This window comes from Ursus americanus, chromosome 8, assembly GCF_024610735.1.
Source record: "Ursus americanus isolate L20-20 chromosome 8, mUrsAme1.1.p, whole genome shotgun sequence".
In the NCBI taxonomy this organism is placed as follows: Eukaryota; Metazoa; Chordata; class Mammalia; order Carnivora; family Ursidae; genus Ursus; species Ursus americanus.
Genome location: NC_142134.1, coordinates 19241366 through 19263666, shown reverse-complemented (window position 1 = coordinate 19263666; position 22301 = coordinate 19241366). Strand labels below are relative to the sequence as shown.

Below are 22301 nucleotides of genomic sequence, written 5' to 3'. Positions count from 1 at the left end.
GCACATTCTATCTTCTTTAGAACACATCCTCTGAGCAACACGTCGTAAGTGATTTAAAGATTAAACAGGTCCAAAGTAATAAATGCAATGAATGGCAACAGATGCTAATAACTTAATAAAATAGTGTCAGTGATACTCATAATAAGTCACCAGGATTTTCCATCTCTACTAAATTCCATCCACTACTCCACACTTTGGAAATATAAGCGTATGTGCCACAAGGGAACTTTCGCTTCACTTCAATTTCTGTAATGCTCAAAAAACAAAGGAGAAAGAAAAAAGAAAATCTTCAGTGAAATCAGATTTAAACCACTGTTAGAACTTTAGTTGGTATTTTTCTAGCTGAGGTCAATTCAGAACTGCAAAAGAAGGAGAGGAATAAGAAAATAAACGAATTGTCCTAAAAATTGCCTCTTGCATCCTAAAGCATTAGAACGCAATAAGCAGGCAGACAGATGGGGGGGCTTAAGAAAAAAGGGGGGATAGAAAATATTTAACTATATATATTTAGGTGAGCGGAATTCTGCTCAAAGATGAATATGAAGGATATACCTGTGTGTCAGAGGGAGAGGCTGCAGGTGGATGGCTGGGAAGGGCGGTAGGAGTTTTGTTACTCCAGGTAGTGACAGTAGGGGCAATTCTAACCTGAATTAAACAAAGAAATACCAATCACAGAAAATAAAAAATAAAAATGTTAAAAGAAGAAAAAAAAAAAACCCAAAAGGCATTAATAGCCAGACGCAAAGCAAAAAATAAGAGCAGCAAGATACTAGATGTTAGTCAAGCAATTGCTTTCAAGGTAGCTGGGATTCCAAAGAAAAACACATTCACAACAAAACAGGGGGAGGGAGACAGGAGAAAAATCACTACGAAAACCTAAATCAAAGCATAAAAACAATGCCATTCAAGTGTCAAGAATAGGGGGAAAAGGCTAGTTCCTGTAAGTAGGTAAGGGAAGAAGACACTGGGGGGAAAAAGGTAATTGAGTAAAAAAGTGATTTTGAAGCATTAATAGTATTCATGCTACTATCAGATCTGTAAACATATTGCTATAAGCTTCTCTTTCTGGATTTTATTAGAGTCACAAAAATCATATTAGTCCCATATGAGGCTTAGACACATACAATCAGAGACTATTAGAGACCATCCAGTCTAATCCCCACCTTTTACCATTGAGAAAACCAACACCCAGAGAAATGAAGGGGCTTGCTGAGGTCCATACAACTAGCTGGCGACATTGCTAGGACTGAATCAGGCCTCCTGATTCCCAGGCCAGTGTTTACTATACTACACTATGTTGCTTACCCTGGAGTCCTAAGATTTTCAAAAAAATTTTTAAGCCATCAAAATCTTTTTTGTCATGTAAACCTTCATAGAAACTCTTCATTCAGCATAAGACAAGCTTTAATCAAGAAAATCACTGCTTAATTTATTACTGATTTTGTTTTTCTTAATGCATGAGACTGCTAGGTCAAAGTATAACAAAAGTCTTCCAGTGTTTTTACATCTTCCCAGAAAGACAGATAAACCCAAGGACGTAAAGAGTAAATATTCTCTTTTCCCAATGTAGATAAGAGGGTGTCTCACTTCAGTACGCTGAGAGACAACGTGATTGAACTAAAGGTGCTTGGGAGTTTCAACACCAAGCTGGCCATTGACTAGTCACACAATGCTAAGAAATTCAAGCTCTAAGTCTTAAATCTCTGGCTTGTCACTTGACCTCTCTGCCTCTCAGTTTTTCTAGCCATTGCCTGCTTTGCCCTACCTATGTCATAGACTTTCTAAAACTAGTGCAATCTCCAGAAGAGTAGGAAACTTCATCTGTTTTGTTTACCAATATACCTGTCATATAAACAGGTAAAATAAAGACAGGCACTCATAGTAAAGCTCTCAATAAATAATTGTCAAATAAAGGAAAAAACAAAACAGTTAAAATCAAATGCAATCTATTCTGATTAAGTATTAATCAAAAGTACAAGAGACAAAAAACACACAAATTGATCTTTTAATTTTCCATGATTTTATATTTACTTTTTCTGCAATGAAATTAAAAAAAGGCCTTGTCAACTCTACCAGTAATCTGTTGTATTTAATTTGATTAATTCATTTTTTAAATAATCTTTTGTATTTTAAAATGGGCAGAGTTCCTGCTTACTTTGTTATCAGTGAAGACCATTTATTACTTATGAAAATGTACTTTTCCTTCAAGAACGTGAAGGCTATCTGCAGGTCCAGAAATATAGTTTCTACACGAAATAGTAAAAGACAGTAAGATGCCACATTTTATGCCACTAAATGTTTGGGAATTTTAGTTTAATTACTTAATTAAAAAATATTTAATCATCTTCATAATCCCCATGACCTACAACTTCATACACCTTTGGTCATTCTCTAATATCCAAGTTGTCCAAAAAAAAAGTGTATTCTAGGGGAGGCTGGCTCAGTCGGTTAAACATCCGCCTTTGGTTCAGGTCATGATCCTGGTGTCCTGGGATCGAACCCGTATCGGGCCCCCTGCTTAGGAGGGAGTCTGCTTCTCCGTCCCCCTTCCCTCCATGATGCTCGCTCCCTCTCTCTCTCAAATAAATAAAATCTTAAAAAAAAAAGTGTACTCTGAATACTCTTTATTGTGCTGCTACAGAAGATACAGTAAACCTATAATAATGATTCAGAATAAAATACTCAAAAAAGAGTACTTTTTCTAAGAATATTTTACAATACTAACCAAGTCACCCAAAAAATTGTTCCTACTACTTTACTTACAGTTTGTTGGATGAATCAAATTGTAGCAGTTTCAAGAACACATGTACATGTGTAAGGGAAGTTTGAGCGGTGAGAAGTAAGAAGAAATCTCCCCAGAGAGCTTAAATTAATTTATATTTAAAAGATAATCTGTTTGACCAGATTAAAGTGACAATTAAAAAAAAATACAGACCATAAATACCACTTCCTAGAATATAAAAAGAAGAACTATTAAAATAATATGTTGTCTAGTTTTATCATAGCAGATTAAGGTTTCTTACCCAATAAACTAAAACCACCAATTTGAATAGAAATATATAAATGTTCCTACTTAATCTGGTACTGTATCACTCACATGTGGATAATATTGTTGAGCTGGAACTCTGGGCATCTGTGTGTGGCCAGCCATTGGTCCAGGCCTGCCCTTGGGCAGCTGCTGCCTCTCATAAGGAATTTTAGGTGATTCCTGTCCTGGTACAGGCTGTCCTTGTGCTCTACAAAGTCTGTCACGAAGCTGCACAATATTTGGCTATAATAAGCAATGGAAGAAAACAAAGCAATTGTTAGAATTCACCCAACTATATGACAGCATGTTGCTTTTCTTCAAGTAAGCTTGATCGGTCATATGCTCCTTGTTTATATACTGTGTCCTATATAACAGACCCTGGCACATGAGGGTTTCACATCATGGTTTCTGATACTCAAGACTGATACCAAAGGTCCATGATACATAGTGTACTTATAATTTAACTGAGACAGGGATTTTTAATTATGCCCACCGCATAGTAATATGTAAGATCAATGTCACTTATCATCTCTGGTCTTTTGTATTTTCTTGTAGTTGAGTAATGCTCACATATCATAAAAGTAGTTAAAAAAAATACAACTTTGGGGGCGCCTGGGTGGCACAGTCGTTAAGCATCTGCCTTCGGCTCAGGGCGTGATCCCAGTGTTCTGGGATCGAGCCCCACATCAGGCTCCTCCGCTATGAGCCTGCTTCTTCCTCTCCCACTCCCCCTGCTTGTGTTCCCTCTCTCGCTGTCTGTCTCTATCTCTGTCAAATAAATAAATAAAATCTTAAAAAAAAAATACAACTTTGTTTCTTTATAGGGAAAAAAGGTCCCCCAAAAGAATCAACTACTAAAGACGGTGATGGAAGAAAATGGTGATCTGAAAAGGAGAGGAAAATTAAAAAAAAAAAAAAAAAGATGTTGGAAGTAAGTTAAAAGAGTAAGATGTCACACTCACGACAGCTTATACAGAACTATAATTATATAGATCTATAAGTGTGAGTTGACCACAAACATGTTCTAGGTATTAACAAACAACAACAAAAAAGTAATGTTAAATATTTCAGCAAGAACTGATTTTAATATCTTTAAAAATCATACATTTCTATAAATTTGTTAAGGGTTTAAAGCTGTCATTTAAACTTTAAGCTATACTTTATTGCCAATTAGGGAGGAAGATTAGATACTATAATGATATCACAAAGTCTCAGGACATATTCCCCAGAAAATACTAAGGGTCTACAGAGATACATAGAAGACAGCAACTTTGAAATTGTTTATTTTTACATAAAGAACGTTCTTCAAAAGTCCAAAGAAAACACGAAGAATAATGTGTAGAAATGTATGTGGTTATAAACGGTATTGAAAATAAAGAGTTTAATACTAAGGCTAGAAGAGCTAAAGGTTTTAGATTAAGTTACTCTTAAAATAAAGGGTCTTATAACTCAATATAATAACAGGGTCTTATTAAGTAAAAAGGCATAAAACTATTATGCCAAAGTCATCATAAAGTCTATGTTTCTATTCTACCTAATATTCTCATAAACAATTTAGAAAGATATGACATATAAATGTGTTCAAAACCAACTAGTCATATCTCCATAATCCTGGAACTAAGATAAAAGTATTTTTACTCAATGAAATTACTCAAGGAAATTTATCAATAATTCCCTAGGACAGACAAAATACTGAAAACACTTAACTAAAACAAATCCATTAAAAACAAAATAAAGTTTATAATAAAAAGTATAGAAATAAGAAAATATCATCAAGGCTCAAAATTCAGCTCTGTCAGACACACAATACGGATATCAACATCCTACTTGTGGAAAACTGTCCTCAAATCCCACCCTACTTTCCACCCATGCTCCATTATTAAATTTAGGTTGTCCTCTTCCGTGCTTCCACAGCCCTACTACCTCTATCACATCATGTATCACTTTTGGAATCATATGTTTACTTGTCTATATTCAGTTTGAGTTTGGAAACTCCTTCAGGAAAAGAATCCTGGTGATCGTGTCCATCACTATATAGTCAGTCACTTACTGAATTCCACTACATTGAAAAAGCCCATTTTAACAGACACCAAATAAAAACACTAAATTAGATATGTAATTCTCTCTGCTCTGAGTACTTTAAAAATATACTTGTCCTAGGGTGCCTGGGTGGCTCCGTTGGTTAAGCATCTAACTCTTGATTTCAGCTCAAGTCATGATCTCAGCATTGTGGGCTGGAGCCCGATGTTGGGCTCCACACTGGGCATGGAGCTTGCTTAGGATTCTCTCTCTACTTCTCCCTATGCCCGTCCCCACTCCCTACTCCCCCCCCCCAAATACACAGACACACACATACACACACACACACACGTTCCCAGAAAATATCAGACTGGAATGGTATATAAAATGAACTTCTTCACTAATATCTTTGTCTGGGGTGGCATTTTAAAAGCACAACCCCATTTGTTTGGTTAAGTATTAAATATTTATGGCTTTTCAACATGGAAGATTCCTACAAAGAACCTTGTACGAAGAATCAGCATTTGGCTTAAGAAACAAAAAGTTGGTCCTCTCCCCATTTATTTTCCTCAAATACTATGCCCCTCAGTACAAAGGGATCTATCATACTACAAGAGTATCCTATCTCTCTGATACAGTCTGGCTACACCTTAAATGATCCTTGAATAATTGTCAGTAACATTCACCTATCGTCAGATGATAGAAATTCAACTGCTCTAAAACATTCTACCTACCAATATGCTTAATACTGAGTCCTACCTACTGGACTCACCTTATTCACATATTAAAAGAAGAAAAATGGTCAATTCTAATTACCTGGTTGGTGTTTTCAGGAAGAAAAGCCAAGGCTGCAGCAATACTGCCTTGGGCTGCCAATAAATTGGCATACTGACTCATCTTCTCAGCCAAAAGAACTCCTACAGTATTGGTGTCCATGGCTTGGGTGAGTTGTACAGCTTTTCTCAGGATGACAACTTTCTCAATAAGATCCTAAATGAGAAAAAGAAGGGAGAAAGAAGGAAAACCACACAAAGATACCAAGAGGTGTATGAAAGAAAGCAGGAAAAGATAAAGAGTTATGAAGGTTTCTAAAACCTACTAAAAGTACATCTTATTATCCTCTTTCTTAAAAACATCTGCAACAGCTGACCACAATTTAGGTAAACTGAAAAAGTAAGGAGGAAGAAGGTCTCTTATTCATGGATAAGGCATAGGTTACCACCTTTTTCTAAATATCCTTAAACTGCCAGATACTTGTCTTGTGAGCTCAAGTAGACAAATATTCAAAGTGAAAGTGACAGGCAGATACCCAAAGGCAGAAGCTGGGTTCCAGCAGGTATAAAATGAATTATGACTAAAAACATCATACTGGCTACACTATGAAAACTGTACTACATGAGGTGACCTCCGATGAGCTTACTATTTCAACCTAAAGTTTCTCATGTTGCTCTTTGATACCAATTATTTCAACAACGGGGAGCCTAAAGTAAAGCACAAGAATATCCCACCTATCTACCCTTCAAAGGTACACAGATCCAGAAGTATGAAGCAAGTGTGCTTTTTCTCAGAAGCACTTAGAAGGAAAGCCTTGATTTCCTACCAGATTTTCAATTTCAACAGAGTGATCTTTAAAGTAACAACTCTATTGAGAAAATCTCTTTCCACAGAGAAAAAGAAATATACTTGAATAAGTATTATGAGACTCTGCTGGTTAAATGCTTGGAAAAAAAGATCTAAATATATAGTTACTCAGTGGCTAAGAAGAGTCCCCATATTTTTTACTCCCCCTCTTGCCCAGGTTGTAGTGCTATATGGGATTCCATTTACTTCTTACTTTCATTTTCTCTGAACTATGAGTATCTTAATCTATTCTCTATTGGTACTGGGGATGCCTCCCATTTCTTGCCCACAGCGAGAGAGAAGCATGAGGAAAAAGAAGTAAAGTAAACTCAAGAAGTAAACTCTAGGGCTGTTTTCATGCTATTGCCATCTGCTTCCCCCAATAAACTATCAAAGTATAACCTTGATTTCATAAACAGTTGTGATCCCCATTTTGCCTATTCCATCATTTCATACTTTGTCCCTCCAACTATGGCTACAAAGATACATAAATTATCCAGCAAAGGAACTTCTAAAATATAGATAACTAAGGTGAAAGCAATGACCTATTGTAACAAATCAATTTCTAAAATATAAGTAGGGTGAGAGACAACACAAGAAAGGAAGCACCTTTTGTTTCAAAGATACCAACCTGAAGGGACAAAGGATTGCTTCCATCTTGAGCTTTAGTCCAACATGCAACTAGTTTCTCTACATTCCCTGCACAAATATAGCAGAGACATGCTTGAGTCTGCAGAAGGCTATCACCTTCACTTTCAAGCCTGGTTCCCAAAAGATCTAAAGATCAAGAGGAAAACAAAGTAAGATTATACTCAAAGCAATCTGTATGTGAAGTTGTAAGTATGCCAATAATATTTCCAGAAGTATGAATTAAACTTTAGAACCAATGAGTAGTAGATAGAAACAAAATCACTGTTATCTAAATGTTCAGTAAATATTTATGTTAAAAGAATGGAAGTGTGTGACTAATTGTATATAATAAATGGCTTGACAAGATTCTATATACCTAGCTACAGAATGAATTTCCATTAGTTATATTAAAAAATAATAAATGGGAACAATATTTGAAGGGAAAAATTCCAATGAATATTTAACTCCATTTCATCATATCTGATGTTTGTGTAAGTAGTAGACTAAAATACGGCACATTCGGAATGAACATCAATGGTAGGTAGGACTACTATAAATTATTTATGATAATAAAGTTAAAACCGTATAACTTTCATATTCTCATGCTTTCAAGGTAGCAAATGGTTAGTTGTTCTTATGCCAGCAGCCTAAAGCTTCTGTTCTTACAAATGAGAAGTATCATTCCTTAGCCACCCATCTAGTCATGGCCTTTGATGGTAATTTGTAATTTCCATTCAAATGCTATAATTACTAATTTTATCAAGCTAATATTTTATTTATTTTTTTATTTTTAAAGATTTTATTTATTTGACAGAGAGAGAGAGAACAAGCAGGGGGAGAAGCAGAGGCTGAGGAAGATGGAGACTCCCCACTGAGCAGGGAGCCCAATGTAGGGCTCAATCCCAGGACCCCAGCAACATGACCCGAGCAGAAGGCAGGCGCTTCAACGACTGAGCCACCCAGGTCCCCTATCAAGCTAATATTTATTAAGGAGAGCTGATTATTTGCAATTTTACAAATAATAGACTAAGGCTTAGAAAGTAATCTTTCCTAGGTCATCCAGTCAGTAAGTGGCAGAGGCAAGATTCCACGTCTGGTCCGCCTGAAACCAAAATCATTAAAAATAATGACTAGGTATGGAGAAATAATGTAGTTAATAATTCTGAGAAAAGCATTCAAATGAGAACTTCCTTTTCTTATTGAGTGATTAGCTGGTTTGCAAAAATTTTTAATAATATCTGTCAGCAATTTTATTTAATAAATATAAATATAAGGCTCATTTTCTTACCACAAAGGGCTGAAAACTCATCTGGTTTAGCATAAGTCAACACTGCTGCTAAAGCCTCTCTCCAATTTTTAAGGTCACAAGACTCAACAATTTCTTTCCAGTTCTTCATCACCACTGCAGTAATTAGCTTAAGAAAGGAAAATAAAGCGAGAATTAAAAGCCTTTGGTATATTAGTAAAAATTAACTTTGGCTAACCAATCATATCATTCAAAACTACTATTCAAAGTATTTCATGCAGAATAAAGCAGCAGCAAAGTGAAGTATATCCTTGAACCAACTGACATAAAAGATGGTTATTATTTTTCTTAAAAAAAAAATCAAACGAACATATTTTGTAAATAGGCTGGGAAGGAAAAGTATAGGGTTAATATTTAACAGGAAAACATGACCTGGTTTGATGGATCAGGAAAAACCTTCTGAGTACATGTGAGATATGAAGTCAGAATTAACTTCATCAAGAAGAAAACAGGTCAGGAAACAGGAAGACAACAAAAGAGTAGGAGGACCCTAGGCTTACCTTGTCCTATGACTATAACTAGATAATTATCCAATTATCCTAAATACCCTAGAAGTTGAAAATGAGTCAAGGAACTCACACACATGGATATAAAATATAATTACCTATATAAACAATGGGAGGAGAGGAGAAAAGAATGAGCTCAAACTTTAACATCTTCATGTAAACTGCTATATGCAGAAGAGGCTATATACAAACGTAATGGTAATGACAGATCAAAAACCACTAATAAACATGCAAGGAATAAAGAGAAAGAAATTCAAATATATCACTAAAAAAGAAATCAGCAAAATGTGAAAGAAAGACAAGAAAGAATCAGAGAAAATCTCCAGGAACAACCAAGTAATAAAAGAGCAATAAATACGTATCGATCAATAATTACTTGAATATAAATGGACTAAACACCTCAATTAAAAGACAAAGGGTGTCAGAATGGATAAAAAAACAAGACCCATCTATATGCTGCTTACAAGAGACTCATTTTAGACCTAACGACACCTGCAGATTGAAAGTGAGGGAGTGGAGAAACATTTGTTAAGCAAACGGACATCAAAGAAAGTCGGAATAGCAATACTTAAATCAGACAGACTAGACTTTAAAACAAAGATTGTAACAAGAGACAAAGGAGGACACTATATAATAATAAAGAGGACAATCCAACAAGATGATAAAACAATTGTAAATATTTATGCACCCAACATGGGAGCGCCCAAATATATAAAACACTTAATAACAAACTTAAAAGAACTCATTGACAATAACACAAAAACAGTAGGGGACTTTAATAACTCACTTACATCAATGGACAGATCTAAACAGAAAATCAACAAGGAAACAAAGGCTTTGAATGACACACTGGATCAGATGGACTTAACAGATATATTCAGAACATTCCATCCTAAAACAGCAGAATACACATTCTTTTCAAGTGCACATGGAACGTTCTCCAGAACAGGTCATATATTAGGTCACAAAACAGGCCTCAACAAACATAAAAAGAATGAAGTAATACTATGCAACTTTTCTGACCACAATGTTATTAAACTGGAAATCAGCCAAAAGAAAAAAATCTGGAAAGATCACAAATACATGCGGGTTAAATAACATGCTACTGAACAATGAATGGGTCAACCAGGAAATAAAAAAAGAAATAAAAAAAGTATATGGAAACAAATGAAAATGAAAACACAATGGTGCAAAACCTCTGGGATGCAGCAAAGTGGTTCCAAGAGGGAAGGATATAGCAATACGGGCCTACCTCAAGAAGCAAGAAAAATCTCAAGCAACCTAACCTTACACCTAAAGAAGCTAGCAAAAGAACAACAAACGAAGCCCAAAGCCAGCAGAGGGAAGGAAATAATAAAGATTAGAGCAGAAATAAATGATACAGAAAATTAAAAAAGCAATAGAACAGATGAATGAAACCAGGAGCTGGTTCTTTGAAAAAATTAATAAAACTGATAAAGCTCTAGCCAGATTTATCAAAAAGAAAAGAGAAGGACCCAAATAAGTAAAATCACAAATGAGAGAAGAGAAGTAACAACCAACACCACAGAAATACAAACAATTATAAGAGAATATTATGAAAAACTATTATGCCAACAAATTGGACAACCTAGAAGAAATAGGTAAACTCCTAGAAACATAAATTACCAAAACTGAAACAGGAAGAAATAGAAAATAGAAAATTTGAACAGACCAATAACCAGCAATGAAATTGATTCAGTAATCAAAAAACTCCCAAAGAACAAAAGTCCAGGACCAGATGGCTTCACAGACAAATTCTACCAAACATTTAAAGAGTTAATACCTATTCTTCTCAAACTACTCCAAAAAATAGAAAAGAAAACTTCCAAATTCATTCTATGAGGTCAGCATTACCCTGATACCAAAACCAGATAAAGACACCACAAAAGGGGCGCCTGGGTGGCTCAGTTGGCTGGGCGTCTGCCTTTGGCTCGGGTGGTGATCTCGGAGTCCTGGGACGAGCCCCACATTGGGCTCCCTGCTCAGCAGGAAGTCTGCTTCTCCCTCTCCCTCTGCTCATCCCCCTGCTCATGCTCTCCCGCCTCTCTCTCTCTCTAATAAATAAATAAAATCTTAAAAAAAAAAAAAAAAGACATCACAAAAAAGAACTATAGGGGCACCTGGGTGGCTCAGTTTAGCATCCGGCTCTGGTTTTGGCTCAGGCTGTGATCTCAGGGTTGTGAGATCAAGCCCATGTAGGGCTCTATGTTTCGCATGGAGTCTGCTTGTCCCTCTTCCTTTGCTCCTCCCCCCCTCCCTGCTTGCACTCTCTGTCTCAAATAAATGATAAATAAAATCTTAAAAAAAAAAAAAAGAACTACAGGCCAGTATCTCTGATGAACACAGACGCAAAAATCTTCAACAGAATACTAGCAAACTGAATCCAACAATACATTAAAAAAATCATTCATCACGATCAAGTAGGATTTATTCCTGATTACAAGGGTGGCTCAACATTCGCAAATCAATGTGATACATCATATCAATAAGAGAAAGGATAAGAACCATATGATCCTTTCAACAGATTCAGGAAAAAACATTTGATAAGGTACATCCATTCATGATAAAAACCCTCAATACTGTAGGTTTAGAAGGAACACACCTCAACATAATAAAGGCCACATATGAAAACGCACACATAAAATCATCCTAAATGGGGAAAAACTGAGAACTTTTTTCCTCTATGGTCAGGAACAAGATAGGGATGTCCACTCTCACCACTTTTAATTCAATATAGTACTGGAAGTCCTAGCCTCAGCAATCAGACAACAAAAAGAAATAAAAGCCATTCAAATTTGGCAAGCCAGAAGTCAAACTTTCACTATATGCAGATGACATGATACTCTATTATGTAGAAAACCCAAAGACTCCACCAAAGAATTGCTAGAACTGACACAGGAATTTAGTAAAGCCACAGGATACAAAAATCAATGTACAGAAATATGTTGCACTTCTATACACCAATAATGAGGTAGTAGAAAGAGAAATTAAGGGATCAATTCCATTCACAACTGCACCAAAAACAGTAAGATACCTAGGAATAAACCTAACCAAAGAGGTAAAAGACTCATACTCTGAAAACTATAAAACACTGATGAAAGAAATTGAAGATAACCAAAGAAATGGAAAGATATTCTATGCTCATGGACTGGAAGAACAAATATTGTTAAAATGTCTATACTACCCAAAGCAATCTATACGTTTAATGTAATCACTATCAAAATACCAACAGCATTTTCCACAGCGCTAGAACAATAATCAGTGTAGAACCACAAAAGACCCCGAAGAGCCAAAGAAATCTTGAAAAAGAAAAGCAAAGCTGGAGGCATCACAATTATGGAATTCAAGGTATATTACAATGCTGTAGTCATCAAGACAGTATGGTACTGGCATGAAAACAGATACATAGATCAACAGAACAGAAAACTCAGAAATGAATCTACAACTATATGGTCAACTAATCTTCAACAAAGCAGAAAGAATATCCAATGGAAAAAAGACAGTCTCTTCAACAAATCGCGTTGGGAAAATTGGACAACAACATTCAAAAGAATGAAACTGGATCACTTTTTTACACCATACACAAAAACAGATTCACAATGGATGAAAGGCCTAAATATAAGACAGGAAACCATAAAAATCCTAAAGGAGAACACAGGTCGTAACCTCTTTGACATCAGCTGTAGCAACTTCTTTTTAGATATGTCTCCTGAGGCAAGGGAAACAAAAGCAGAAATAAACTATCGGGACTACATCAAAATAAAAACCGTCTGCACAGCGAAGGGCAACCAACAAAACTAAAAGTCAACCTATGGAATGGGGGAAGATACTTGCAAATGACATATTTGATAAAGGGTTAGTATCCAAAATATATAAAGAATTTATAAAATTCAACACCCAAAAAATAATCCAGTTAAAAAATGCCAGAAGACATGAATAGACATTTTTCCAAAGAAGACATACAGATGGCCAACACACACATGAAAAGATGCTCAACATCACTCATCATCAGGGCAATAAAAATCAAAATTACAATGAGATACCATCTCATACCTGTCAGAATTACCAAAACTAACAGCACAGGAAACAACAGATGTTGGCAATGATGCAGAGAAAGGGGAACCCTCTTATACTGTTGGTGGGAATGCAACTGCTGCAGCCAGTGTGGAAAACACCATGGTGGTTCCTCAGAAAGTTAAAAACAGAACTACCCTACGATCCAGCAATTCCACTATGAGGTATTTACTCAAAGGATACAAAAATACTGCTTTGAAGGGATACAAGCACCCCAATGTTTAAAGCAGCATTATCAACAATAGCCAAATTATGGAACGAGCCCAAATGTCCACTGCCTGCTGAATGGATAAAGAAGTGGTATATATAGACAATGGAATATTACTCAGCCATAAAAAAGAATGCCATCTTGCCATGTGCAATGATGTGGATGGAGCTAAAGAGTATTATGTTAAGCAAAATAAGTCAGTCAGAGAAAGACAAATACCATATGATTTCACTCATATGTGGAATTTAAGAAACAAAATAGGCAAAGGGGAAAAAAAAGAGAGAGGGGCAAACCAAGAAAGCGACTCTTAACTATAGAGAACAAACTGATGGTTACCGGAATGAAGGTGGATGGAAGGAATGGGTGAACTAGGTGATGGGGATTAAGGAGTGCACTTGCTGTGATGAGCACCGGGTGCTGTATGGAAGTGCTGAATCACTTATATTGTATACCTGAAACCTATATTACAATGTATATAAACTGGAATTTAAATTAAAACAAAAAAAAAAAAAAAGAAAAGAAAAAAACAACATTCCAGGGCAAGGGAACAGGAGGTGCAAAGTCCCAAGGGAGAAAGGCACATAGAGTGTGTGAGAAACCGAAAGGCAACTGGTGTGGCTGAAAGATAACGGGGAGGGAGTGGCACGAGATAAGGCAGGGGAGACTGACAGCAACCAGTGCTGACAGGGCTAAACACTGAGACAACTTTATGGAAAGAAATTTAATAGCATTAAGCAGGGGCTTAAAAATGTTCAGACTCTCTGCACCAAAAATTCTTTTCGTAGGACTTACAGCCTCATTAAACAATTAGAAATCATACAAAATTCTTAGGTACAACAAAGATGTTTATCACTATCTTATCTGTATTAGGAAAAATATTAGAAACTGCCTGAACACCCCAAAAATGAGAGAAGTAATATATCCTTATAACAACACATTATAGAGCAATTAAAAATTTTTGTAAGAATATTTAATGATATAGTAAACCATTTACAACGTAAGTGGCAATATAGATAAGCAAAACCACACACACACACACACACACACACACACACATATATATGGTACTGATTCTGTTTTTAAAAAATTCTACAAATACACAGAAAGAGGTACAAAAGGGTATGTACCAATTTGATGGAAGAATGAGAATTTTAAAATTAACATTTTTATCTTTAAATTTTCCTATATTTTAACTTTTCTACAATAAAAAACCGAAAAGCACTTTTCATTAAAAAAGTTATATACACAAAATACAAAAAATAAAAATAATAACTGCCAAACTATCAACAATAACTATTTCTAGTTCAAGGAATTATGAATGGGTTTTTTGTTCTTTACTGTTTTCTGCATTTTAGTTATCTTTAATAAGAGTATAAGTTTTTATAATCAGATACGTGTTATAGTTTATATTTTTAAGATAACATACCCTGGTAATTTTGCTTTGGGATTTTGCAAAGTACTTTTTCTGCGTTTGAGCCAAGAGTTCTTGTCCACCTGCTATGGCCAATATAATGGCATCAGCCATGCGGTTATCATGTAAACAAAGGTCAACAGCACTCTCAAAGTTACCCGTCAGCAAAGCCTGAGTAATTAAACCATCAATATCTGCAATGAGGAAACAATACACCCAGGTTAAATAAAGTTTTTGCTACAAGAAAACATTCTATACCTATCAATTTTTACATGTACACACAAAGGAGAAAACAATGCTAATTTCTGAATATGACTGGTGGATTAATTTCTAACACAAGTTTTTGAGGTCTATGGAAATATACTGACATGCATGTAAGTAAATCAGGTAAAATAACACATTTTTCAGATTGTTTATACTGGAATAATAGAGATTGTTATACAGTTTTTTATCACATAGATGTCAGAATATACCACTATCTCTAAGAGACTAATTACATATACTAAATAACTGAGTTCTTCTTTTCAACCCTCTACCACTTGTAACAAAACATTTGTAATCTAAACTTAGGGACTATCTGCTTTCAAATAGTTAAAAGTCAAAATGAAATAGGTATTTACCGCCGCTGATGGAGATGTTAAATGTTCCTCCTGCTGATGGTAGAAATTCAGATTCTTGTTTTCCCTCTTTAATGCACTAAAGAGATGGGAAGGCAGCAATTTAGCCAGGATGAAACTGGAATAATTCACTGGCAAACAAGATCTATATATAATTATTCACCTACTGACTAGATGACAGGCCAAGTTATTCCAGAAAAGTTCTCAGATCTAAGACTTTCCTAAGTATTAATTCCCATTATACAATCATAAATAAAATAAAAGGTCATCAAGAATAATGTTAAAAAAAAAAGGATACGTATCTATTAAGGATACATATCTATTACTGGTAGCTCAGAAATTACTGAAGAATCTTTGTTTTCTTAGATACTTCAAATAAGAATAGCTTGAAAAATGCAAAATATACGTTTTTTATTTTACCGTATTATGATTTTAAAACAACCCTGCTGCTATACATCTAAAATTTTCTACATGTCTAAAAATCTCTGCCCAATCATTAGGTTTAGTTATAAGAAGGTCTTTTTATTTTAACCGAATCAGTCATGAAAAAAAAATTACCTGGTGCCCTTGTACAAATGCTATATAAAAGACTATACGAATATACTCAAATTCAATTACAGATTTTGTATTCCCTTAAATTAGTCATACCTGCAGTAGCAGGTTGGTCTGGTAAAAAGATACACAGTTCTGTTATAAACTTCTGAGACTACCTGTAAGACTACCTGTAAGAAATTCTATATTTTCTTTCTTTAGAAGAAAAGAAACATAAGGAAGGCATACTGCTGGCAAATAGTTTAAATGCTTTCTATGTATAAAAATTCACAAGAAGACAAAAATAAAATATATCAGAGATTATAGAGAAATTTTTAAAGAAAAACATAGCTGTCTTTCATGAGATAAAATACCTATCTTCTGTGCTTGTGTTACCTACACATCTGAATGTAAGTGCTTAGTATTCAAAGTCAGGGGCATTTCTGGATTGGGGAATTTTAGTGCAGGGTACAGCATAGCATCATCTGTAAATAATGCTCAATTAGTTAATACTATTACAGGAGAATAATCATAACCTTAATTCTTTCCCTAACTAAAGAGAAGCATTTTAGAACTTTTAATCAGAAAGATTTTAGAATTTAAGTTATTCACATTAATAAGTAAATCAGATACTGATCTGATTATATTCACTAACTACTAAAAAACCCTTTTTTTAAAACTCAAATTTTTCAAATTTGCCTTCTAAGAAACAATAAACCTTATTCATGGACTTCTGAAATATAAGGCTGAAAAAAACAGTTTATTACACGTTGAGTATTTTCGATGATAAACTATCATGCCTGATAAACAAATGGCATCATCAAGGTAAAGGGGAGGATTCTACTTCCCTAAACAAAATCTTTCAAATACTCTGAAAGTACATATTGGTGACTACCATTTTGTTAAGTACATATTATTCTGATCTATTTTTTTAAAAAGATTTTATTTATTTATTTGACAGAGATAGAGACAGCCAGCGAGAGAGGGAACACAAGCAGGGGGAGTGGGAGAGGAAGAAGCAGCCTCATAGCAGAGAAGCCTGATGTGGGGCTTGATCCCATAACGCCGGCATCACGCCCTGAGCCAAAGGCAGACGCTTAACCGCTGTGCCACCCAGGCGCCCCCATATTATTCTGATCTATTAATTCATAAGTGTATTTCCAAATGGTCCTCTACTTGATAATACATAGTTAATCTCGTTGTACATAGATGAAAGTATATTTCTTCAATGTATCCTACAATTCTGTATAGGTATTACCAAAATTGGTTCAAATTATAATTTTACAAAGATTTTATTCATATTCTTTATTCTCAGGTTAAATAAATGTTACATCTACTTCTAGGGAAAGTGTTTTTTAATAATTATCTTATAAAAGCCTAATTTACTGATGAATTATTCTTATAACTTAGCTAAGGATTGTAAGAAACATTCTATAGTCAGGGTATCTCCATATCAGAAAGAACAATGAAAAAGTCAAAGATGAGATGAGAAACAAGAACTTGTTGATTAATTTTCCAAGATCGAATATAATTAGAAAGCAAGAAAAGTACAGAATTATTTAGTAATGGTTAAAAAAACCCCAGAAAAACAAAAGGAAAAAAATTAATGATACAACTCTGTGTTCAAGGACTCTTTTTAACTGGTTATAAAAATTGTCAACTACAACTCACGACACGTTTATCATGACGATCAGTAAATCATGACAGTTTATTTAGTGAAAAATTCTATACATGGATTCAAAGTTCAAGACTACTCTAGAAGCCTCTGCCACTGACAGCAGGCCCTAAACATTAATGTGTTAAGAAAAAACATTAACTTTACATGCAATGTATTGTGGATTTCTGAGTAAGATCTCTTTTCATTTTGACATGCTGATATCCACCTGACCAAATTAAGTCAATCTCATGTCAACTGTTAATTTTAAAACATATAATCCAGAAGCTAGCTCAAAGAACTAAAGATTTCATAGATGATACTTCTGTCAAGCAAGTAAATAGACTCCTACCCCCAAAATCTCTAAGAAAACAATATATTTCAACTGTACTTTGGAACAAGTAGTCAAGCAAATTTTCCATATTTCAATGTGAGATAAACAAATATCACATATTTTCCCAGTGTAATTAAAGATGAAAGAAATAAGTACCTCTCCCAAGAGCTGCTCTTCAGCAGCAGGGCTCTCCTCCCCATCACTCTGTGCTACTTGGTCAGAGTCTTTAAGAGCCTTTGGTACACAAAACAATTACAAGGGAAGTTGAAGAATGTAGCATTAAAAGAATATTAGTGATTAAGAAAGACAAAAGACCCAACCAACAACATTCAGAGCTAGTTTAATCATAAGAAGCAACACTAAGTAAATTGATTTAAGAAGTACTATCAGAGGAAAAGCAAAGAGCATTACTGCTAAGACCTTCCCTTTTTTCCTATCAAATGTCCCCCAGGAACAAAGATCTTAACCTTAAGTATCTGAGCAGTCATTGATATTGTTTTTCCTCTTTTGCAAAATTCAAATAATACCAAGAGAAAGGAATTCCTTCTACCAGCTAAACTTATACTATTTTAAAATAAGAATTCACTTATTACAATATCTACAATCAGCATTTATTTTTATACTATAAAGCAATAACACAGACACATTTCTTAAATTACATTTCTTTCTGTGTTATGACCTAAACCAAATTTTTGGAAGGTAGCTATTTTTAAAGGCCTTCTTACCACATCGGGTCCATCCACTTTGTTCAAGGCCAAAGCAATCTGAAATAAAAACAACAACTCACCTACTACATGGAATTCTATTTCAAGGCATATAGCACATGCTCACCTCTTTCTCCATTTTCATTGGCAAAAATCCACCAAAGTTCAGATCAGGAATGGTGTGTTTAAGGAAAGAATAAAATCTGCTATTCAATCACAAACCTAACCTCAACACAAGCATGTTTTCTTCTACTTTCTTTTAAGTAACTATAATTAATTTTTAAAAATTTCTTCAAGTACTCACTACTGAAGAACTGCTGTTAGAAGTATTTTGACAATCAGATTCTATTTCATTTTTACTATTAGGTATTTGGTAAAACTTTCATATTAATCCCTTACAAACCTATAAAAGTTATAGCACCAAGAAGTTTAGACCAATGATAAAATTAAATATAAAAAAATCTAAAGGAATGAGCAAAGACACACAGCCAATAAGCAGTGGGGCTGTGATGTGACATCTTCAATGTGCTCGGCACTGCTCAGAGTGCACAGTATCTAAGCTGTACCATGTACGGCAACCTGCAACGCTACAGAAAACTTGAGTCACTTTCAAAGAACAAAGGGCTAATACAAATTACACAAAGAATCTAAAATAATTCCTTCAAGGTTTCCAAAGTCAGAGTGTCTTTCGTGCTGGTCATATCAAACTGTGGAATGAGTAATAATGAAGTCCCTCTTTGAGAAGAAAACTGGAACTGGAATACGACTCTCTTTTTAAAAGGGAATCTTCTTGTAAGTTAAAATATTAAGTGACTCAGTTGGACTTTTGTTTATTCAGGTTCAGTATAATAAATTGTCCTGGTTCCAAAATATTTACTAGCTATTTGTCAGCTGGCCAAACTCAGAGAGAATTTGGAAATGTGGGCTAAAGGCATGAACAGTGAGGGTAGAAAATAGTGGTAATCTTAGAACCAGTACTCTCTTTTTCATCACTTAAGCTGTAGTGAACATGCGTGGTCTTTAAGTTTCCTCATTTTCTTTTCCTCCAGGGCCATTGCTACACACCCTCTTAAAATCTGTTATTTCCAGTGTTTGAAGTTGATAGCCTCTTATCTTTCAAGGCCCAATTCTACCTGATATGACACAGCTGTTTAAATCAAGTTTGAAGTCAAGGTGGTTCTGGCAGCTTTTAAATCCAGGTCCAAGGTGGAATTACACATTTAATAATATGTATTTGGAACTCTGGCAACCAAACACAAATTCTTGTTAAATATTTACTGAATGATTTGAGATTATCTGTATAGAAGTTTATAAAAAGAACACTTATTCTACATAAATACTTTACTTGTATAAGCACAGCCTTTAACTTTCCCAGAAATTTACCTTCTTTCCTAGGTCTTCTTTTCTGTATCCTAGAAGTTCAAGGTATTTTCCCCGAGAATCATCCTCAAAGTTTACCTTTAAAGAAGACATAATCTTAAAATAAAGACCTGCCTTTAAATTTTTAATTACTTGATCAAATTCCAAGTAGAATTATTAAAATTATCAAAAATAAAGTCTACTAAAGTCTACTGTCACCAACTAAAGCTTTCTGTATCTACTATGTAGAAGGCTCACAGTAGAAAGAGTCCCCAAAATAGTTTTAATAGGTCACTTTTTAAAATAGTAAGTATACTAGTAATTAATTATCCTTGTTGAATAAAGCTTACTTTTATCTTATTTTTTAAGTAAACTCCATGCCTACTGTGGGGCTTGAACTCATGACCCTGAAATCAAGAGTTGAATGATCTACTGACGGAGCCAGCCAGGCACCCCAAAGCTTTTCTGTAAATACAAGCTAACTCATGTCCAATGGTTATATGCATGCAAAACACAACACTCTGTGGAACACTCAATGTCCTACAACTCTTTCCCAAAATTAATAATTACAAAATATAAAATTCTGTAATTTTAGAATTTAACCTTCTTGTATAGGGTTATAAGATCTCTTTGGAAAACGCAGTATCAAGAAACAGACATTCCAGTGGAGGCAAAATGACCAACCAGAAAACTCTATTTCCTATTGTCATAAATGCAACTCAGTAAAAGGAATGAGAAATGCCTCTAAACCCTCTCCCCTATAACTCTTCCCTCTTTTCCCATTTCCTTAACTGGATCTACTACAGAATTTAATATTCTGTTTTTATTACACTAAGCTCTATGTTATAATTTAAATACAACTATTATGCTGTTTTTCACTTATTAAAAAAGTACTTCATATTAGGCTCTTCGAAGCAGAGAGGGAAGAACTCTTGACATAAAAATATGGTCACGGGCTCTTCCTAAGGTTTCTTTAATGTCATCATGAAGCTCTTGAAATCAGAACCTTGAAATAATTTCTTTAATAAGAACACACTGAGAATATAAGAACAGTTAAATTTACAGATAATGAAATTGTTTTAATCTCAACTTTACCTTCAAAAAGGACCATACGTTTTTTTCAAACTCAGTCTGAGAAGCATCAATTTTTTTCTGACAATAACTGACAAATCCTTGTGACTGCACGACTTGCTGAAGTTGGTCCGATCGGCTGAGGAATTCCTTCTCTGTTACAACCTGACTGATGAACACATGGTGCTGCTGCTGCTGCTCAGCTCCCTGCTGGGCCTGTGTTTTGACATTCCCAAAGGTAACCAGTTTGCCTCCAAACTATAAAAGAAAAAATGACCAAAGTCAGTTTGACCCACAAGGATGAGGCCAAAAAGTGTGCTTACTGAAAAACCTAATGGAAAGAGCTATGGCCTTAATAGGTATCACTTTGGATAAAATTAGCTGATAGGGTCTCCCGTACTCCACCATCTGACCCCAGCCTTCAATTACTATTCTTCTTCGTACCACCTACCTTCTAGATAAAATGCACTATTTCCGTGCCCCCCCGTTTCTCACCTACTTGTTTTTACTAACTGCCACATACTCAATGTTGCTTCTCTTCAAGGCCCGGGCAAATGCCACCTCTTCCACCTCAGACGCCCTCAATGTATTATAGATCTCTTTTGATTCAACTACTAGCTCATACGTATTTGCCTCAGCTTCTGTTCTTGGCTGTAAGTTTTAAAGGGTGGCAGAATATGCCCCTACAATATATGCCATTTGGTATAATGACTATTTTGAGCTAAGGACTACTTGTAAAACAGCAGGAAAGAAGGGCACCCTGACCTCTTTTCTTCCTGAAAGCTGGAGATGAAACTCCCCTGTGAGAGCTGCCCTCTCTATACCAGGGACAAAGAAACATTCTTATCACCAGAGGGGAGAGAAATCTGTACAAACAGACCTTGTTAAATAACAATTTACCTCCCTTTAGTCTCTCTAAATATTTTAGTTACTTTTCCATGACTGCCATTCTTTGTTCAACCTAGTATATAAGCACTTAGATTTCGCCACTTGTTTGTGTTTTCATTTCCCAATGGGGGCCCAGGTATACATAAAAATCTGTATGCTTTTCTCCTGTTAATTTGTCTTATATCAATTTAATTCTCAGATTCAGGTGAAAACCCTAAGAGGGCAGATGCAAAGTTCTACCTCCCCTATACTTACAAGGACTGCGGTTCTGTATGTACTTTATTCTTATATCTCCTACAGTATCCAATATCTGCCTTGTA

At 35.1% G+C, this 22301-nt stretch overlaps 1 protein-coding gene across 26 annotated transcripts in view; it reads right to left on the bottom strand.

Annotated features, from left to right (window-relative positions):
- SEC31A (SEC31 homolog A, COPII component) overlaps nucleotides 1-22301 on the bottom strand; it is a 73556-nt gene that overhangs the window by 22672 nt on the left and 28583 nt on the right. For 9 of the 26 annotated variants that reach the window (XM_087864027.1, XM_087864032.1, XM_087864034.1 and 6 more), the window contains exons 11-21: nucleotides 21118-21351; nucleotides 20047-20121; nucleotides 18685-18723; nucleotides 18116-18193; nucleotides 15444-15519; nucleotides 14839-15017; nucleotides 8586-8712; nucleotides 7299-7444; nucleotides 5864-6037; nucleotides 3098-3271; nucleotides 553-645 (exon numbers count right to left, since the gene is read on the bottom strand). In XM_087864027.1, coding sequence (XP_087720153.1) covers nucleotides 553-645; nucleotides 3098-3271; nucleotides 5864-6037; nucleotides 7299-7444; nucleotides 8586-8712; nucleotides 14839-15017; nucleotides 15444-15519; nucleotides 18116-18193; nucleotides 18685-18723; nucleotides 20047-20121; nucleotides 21118-21351 — 1395 coding nt within the window. The remainder of the gene's footprint in view (nucleotides 1-552; nucleotides 646-3097; nucleotides 3272-5863; nucleotides 6038-7298; nucleotides 7445-8585; nucleotides 8713-14838; nucleotides 15018-15443; nucleotides 15520-18115; nucleotides 18194-18684; nucleotides 18724-20046; nucleotides 20122-21117; nucleotides 21352-22301) is intronic. The other 17 variants (XM_045790476.2, XM_045790508.2, XM_045790534.2 and 14 more) reach the window with 5 other exon arrangements.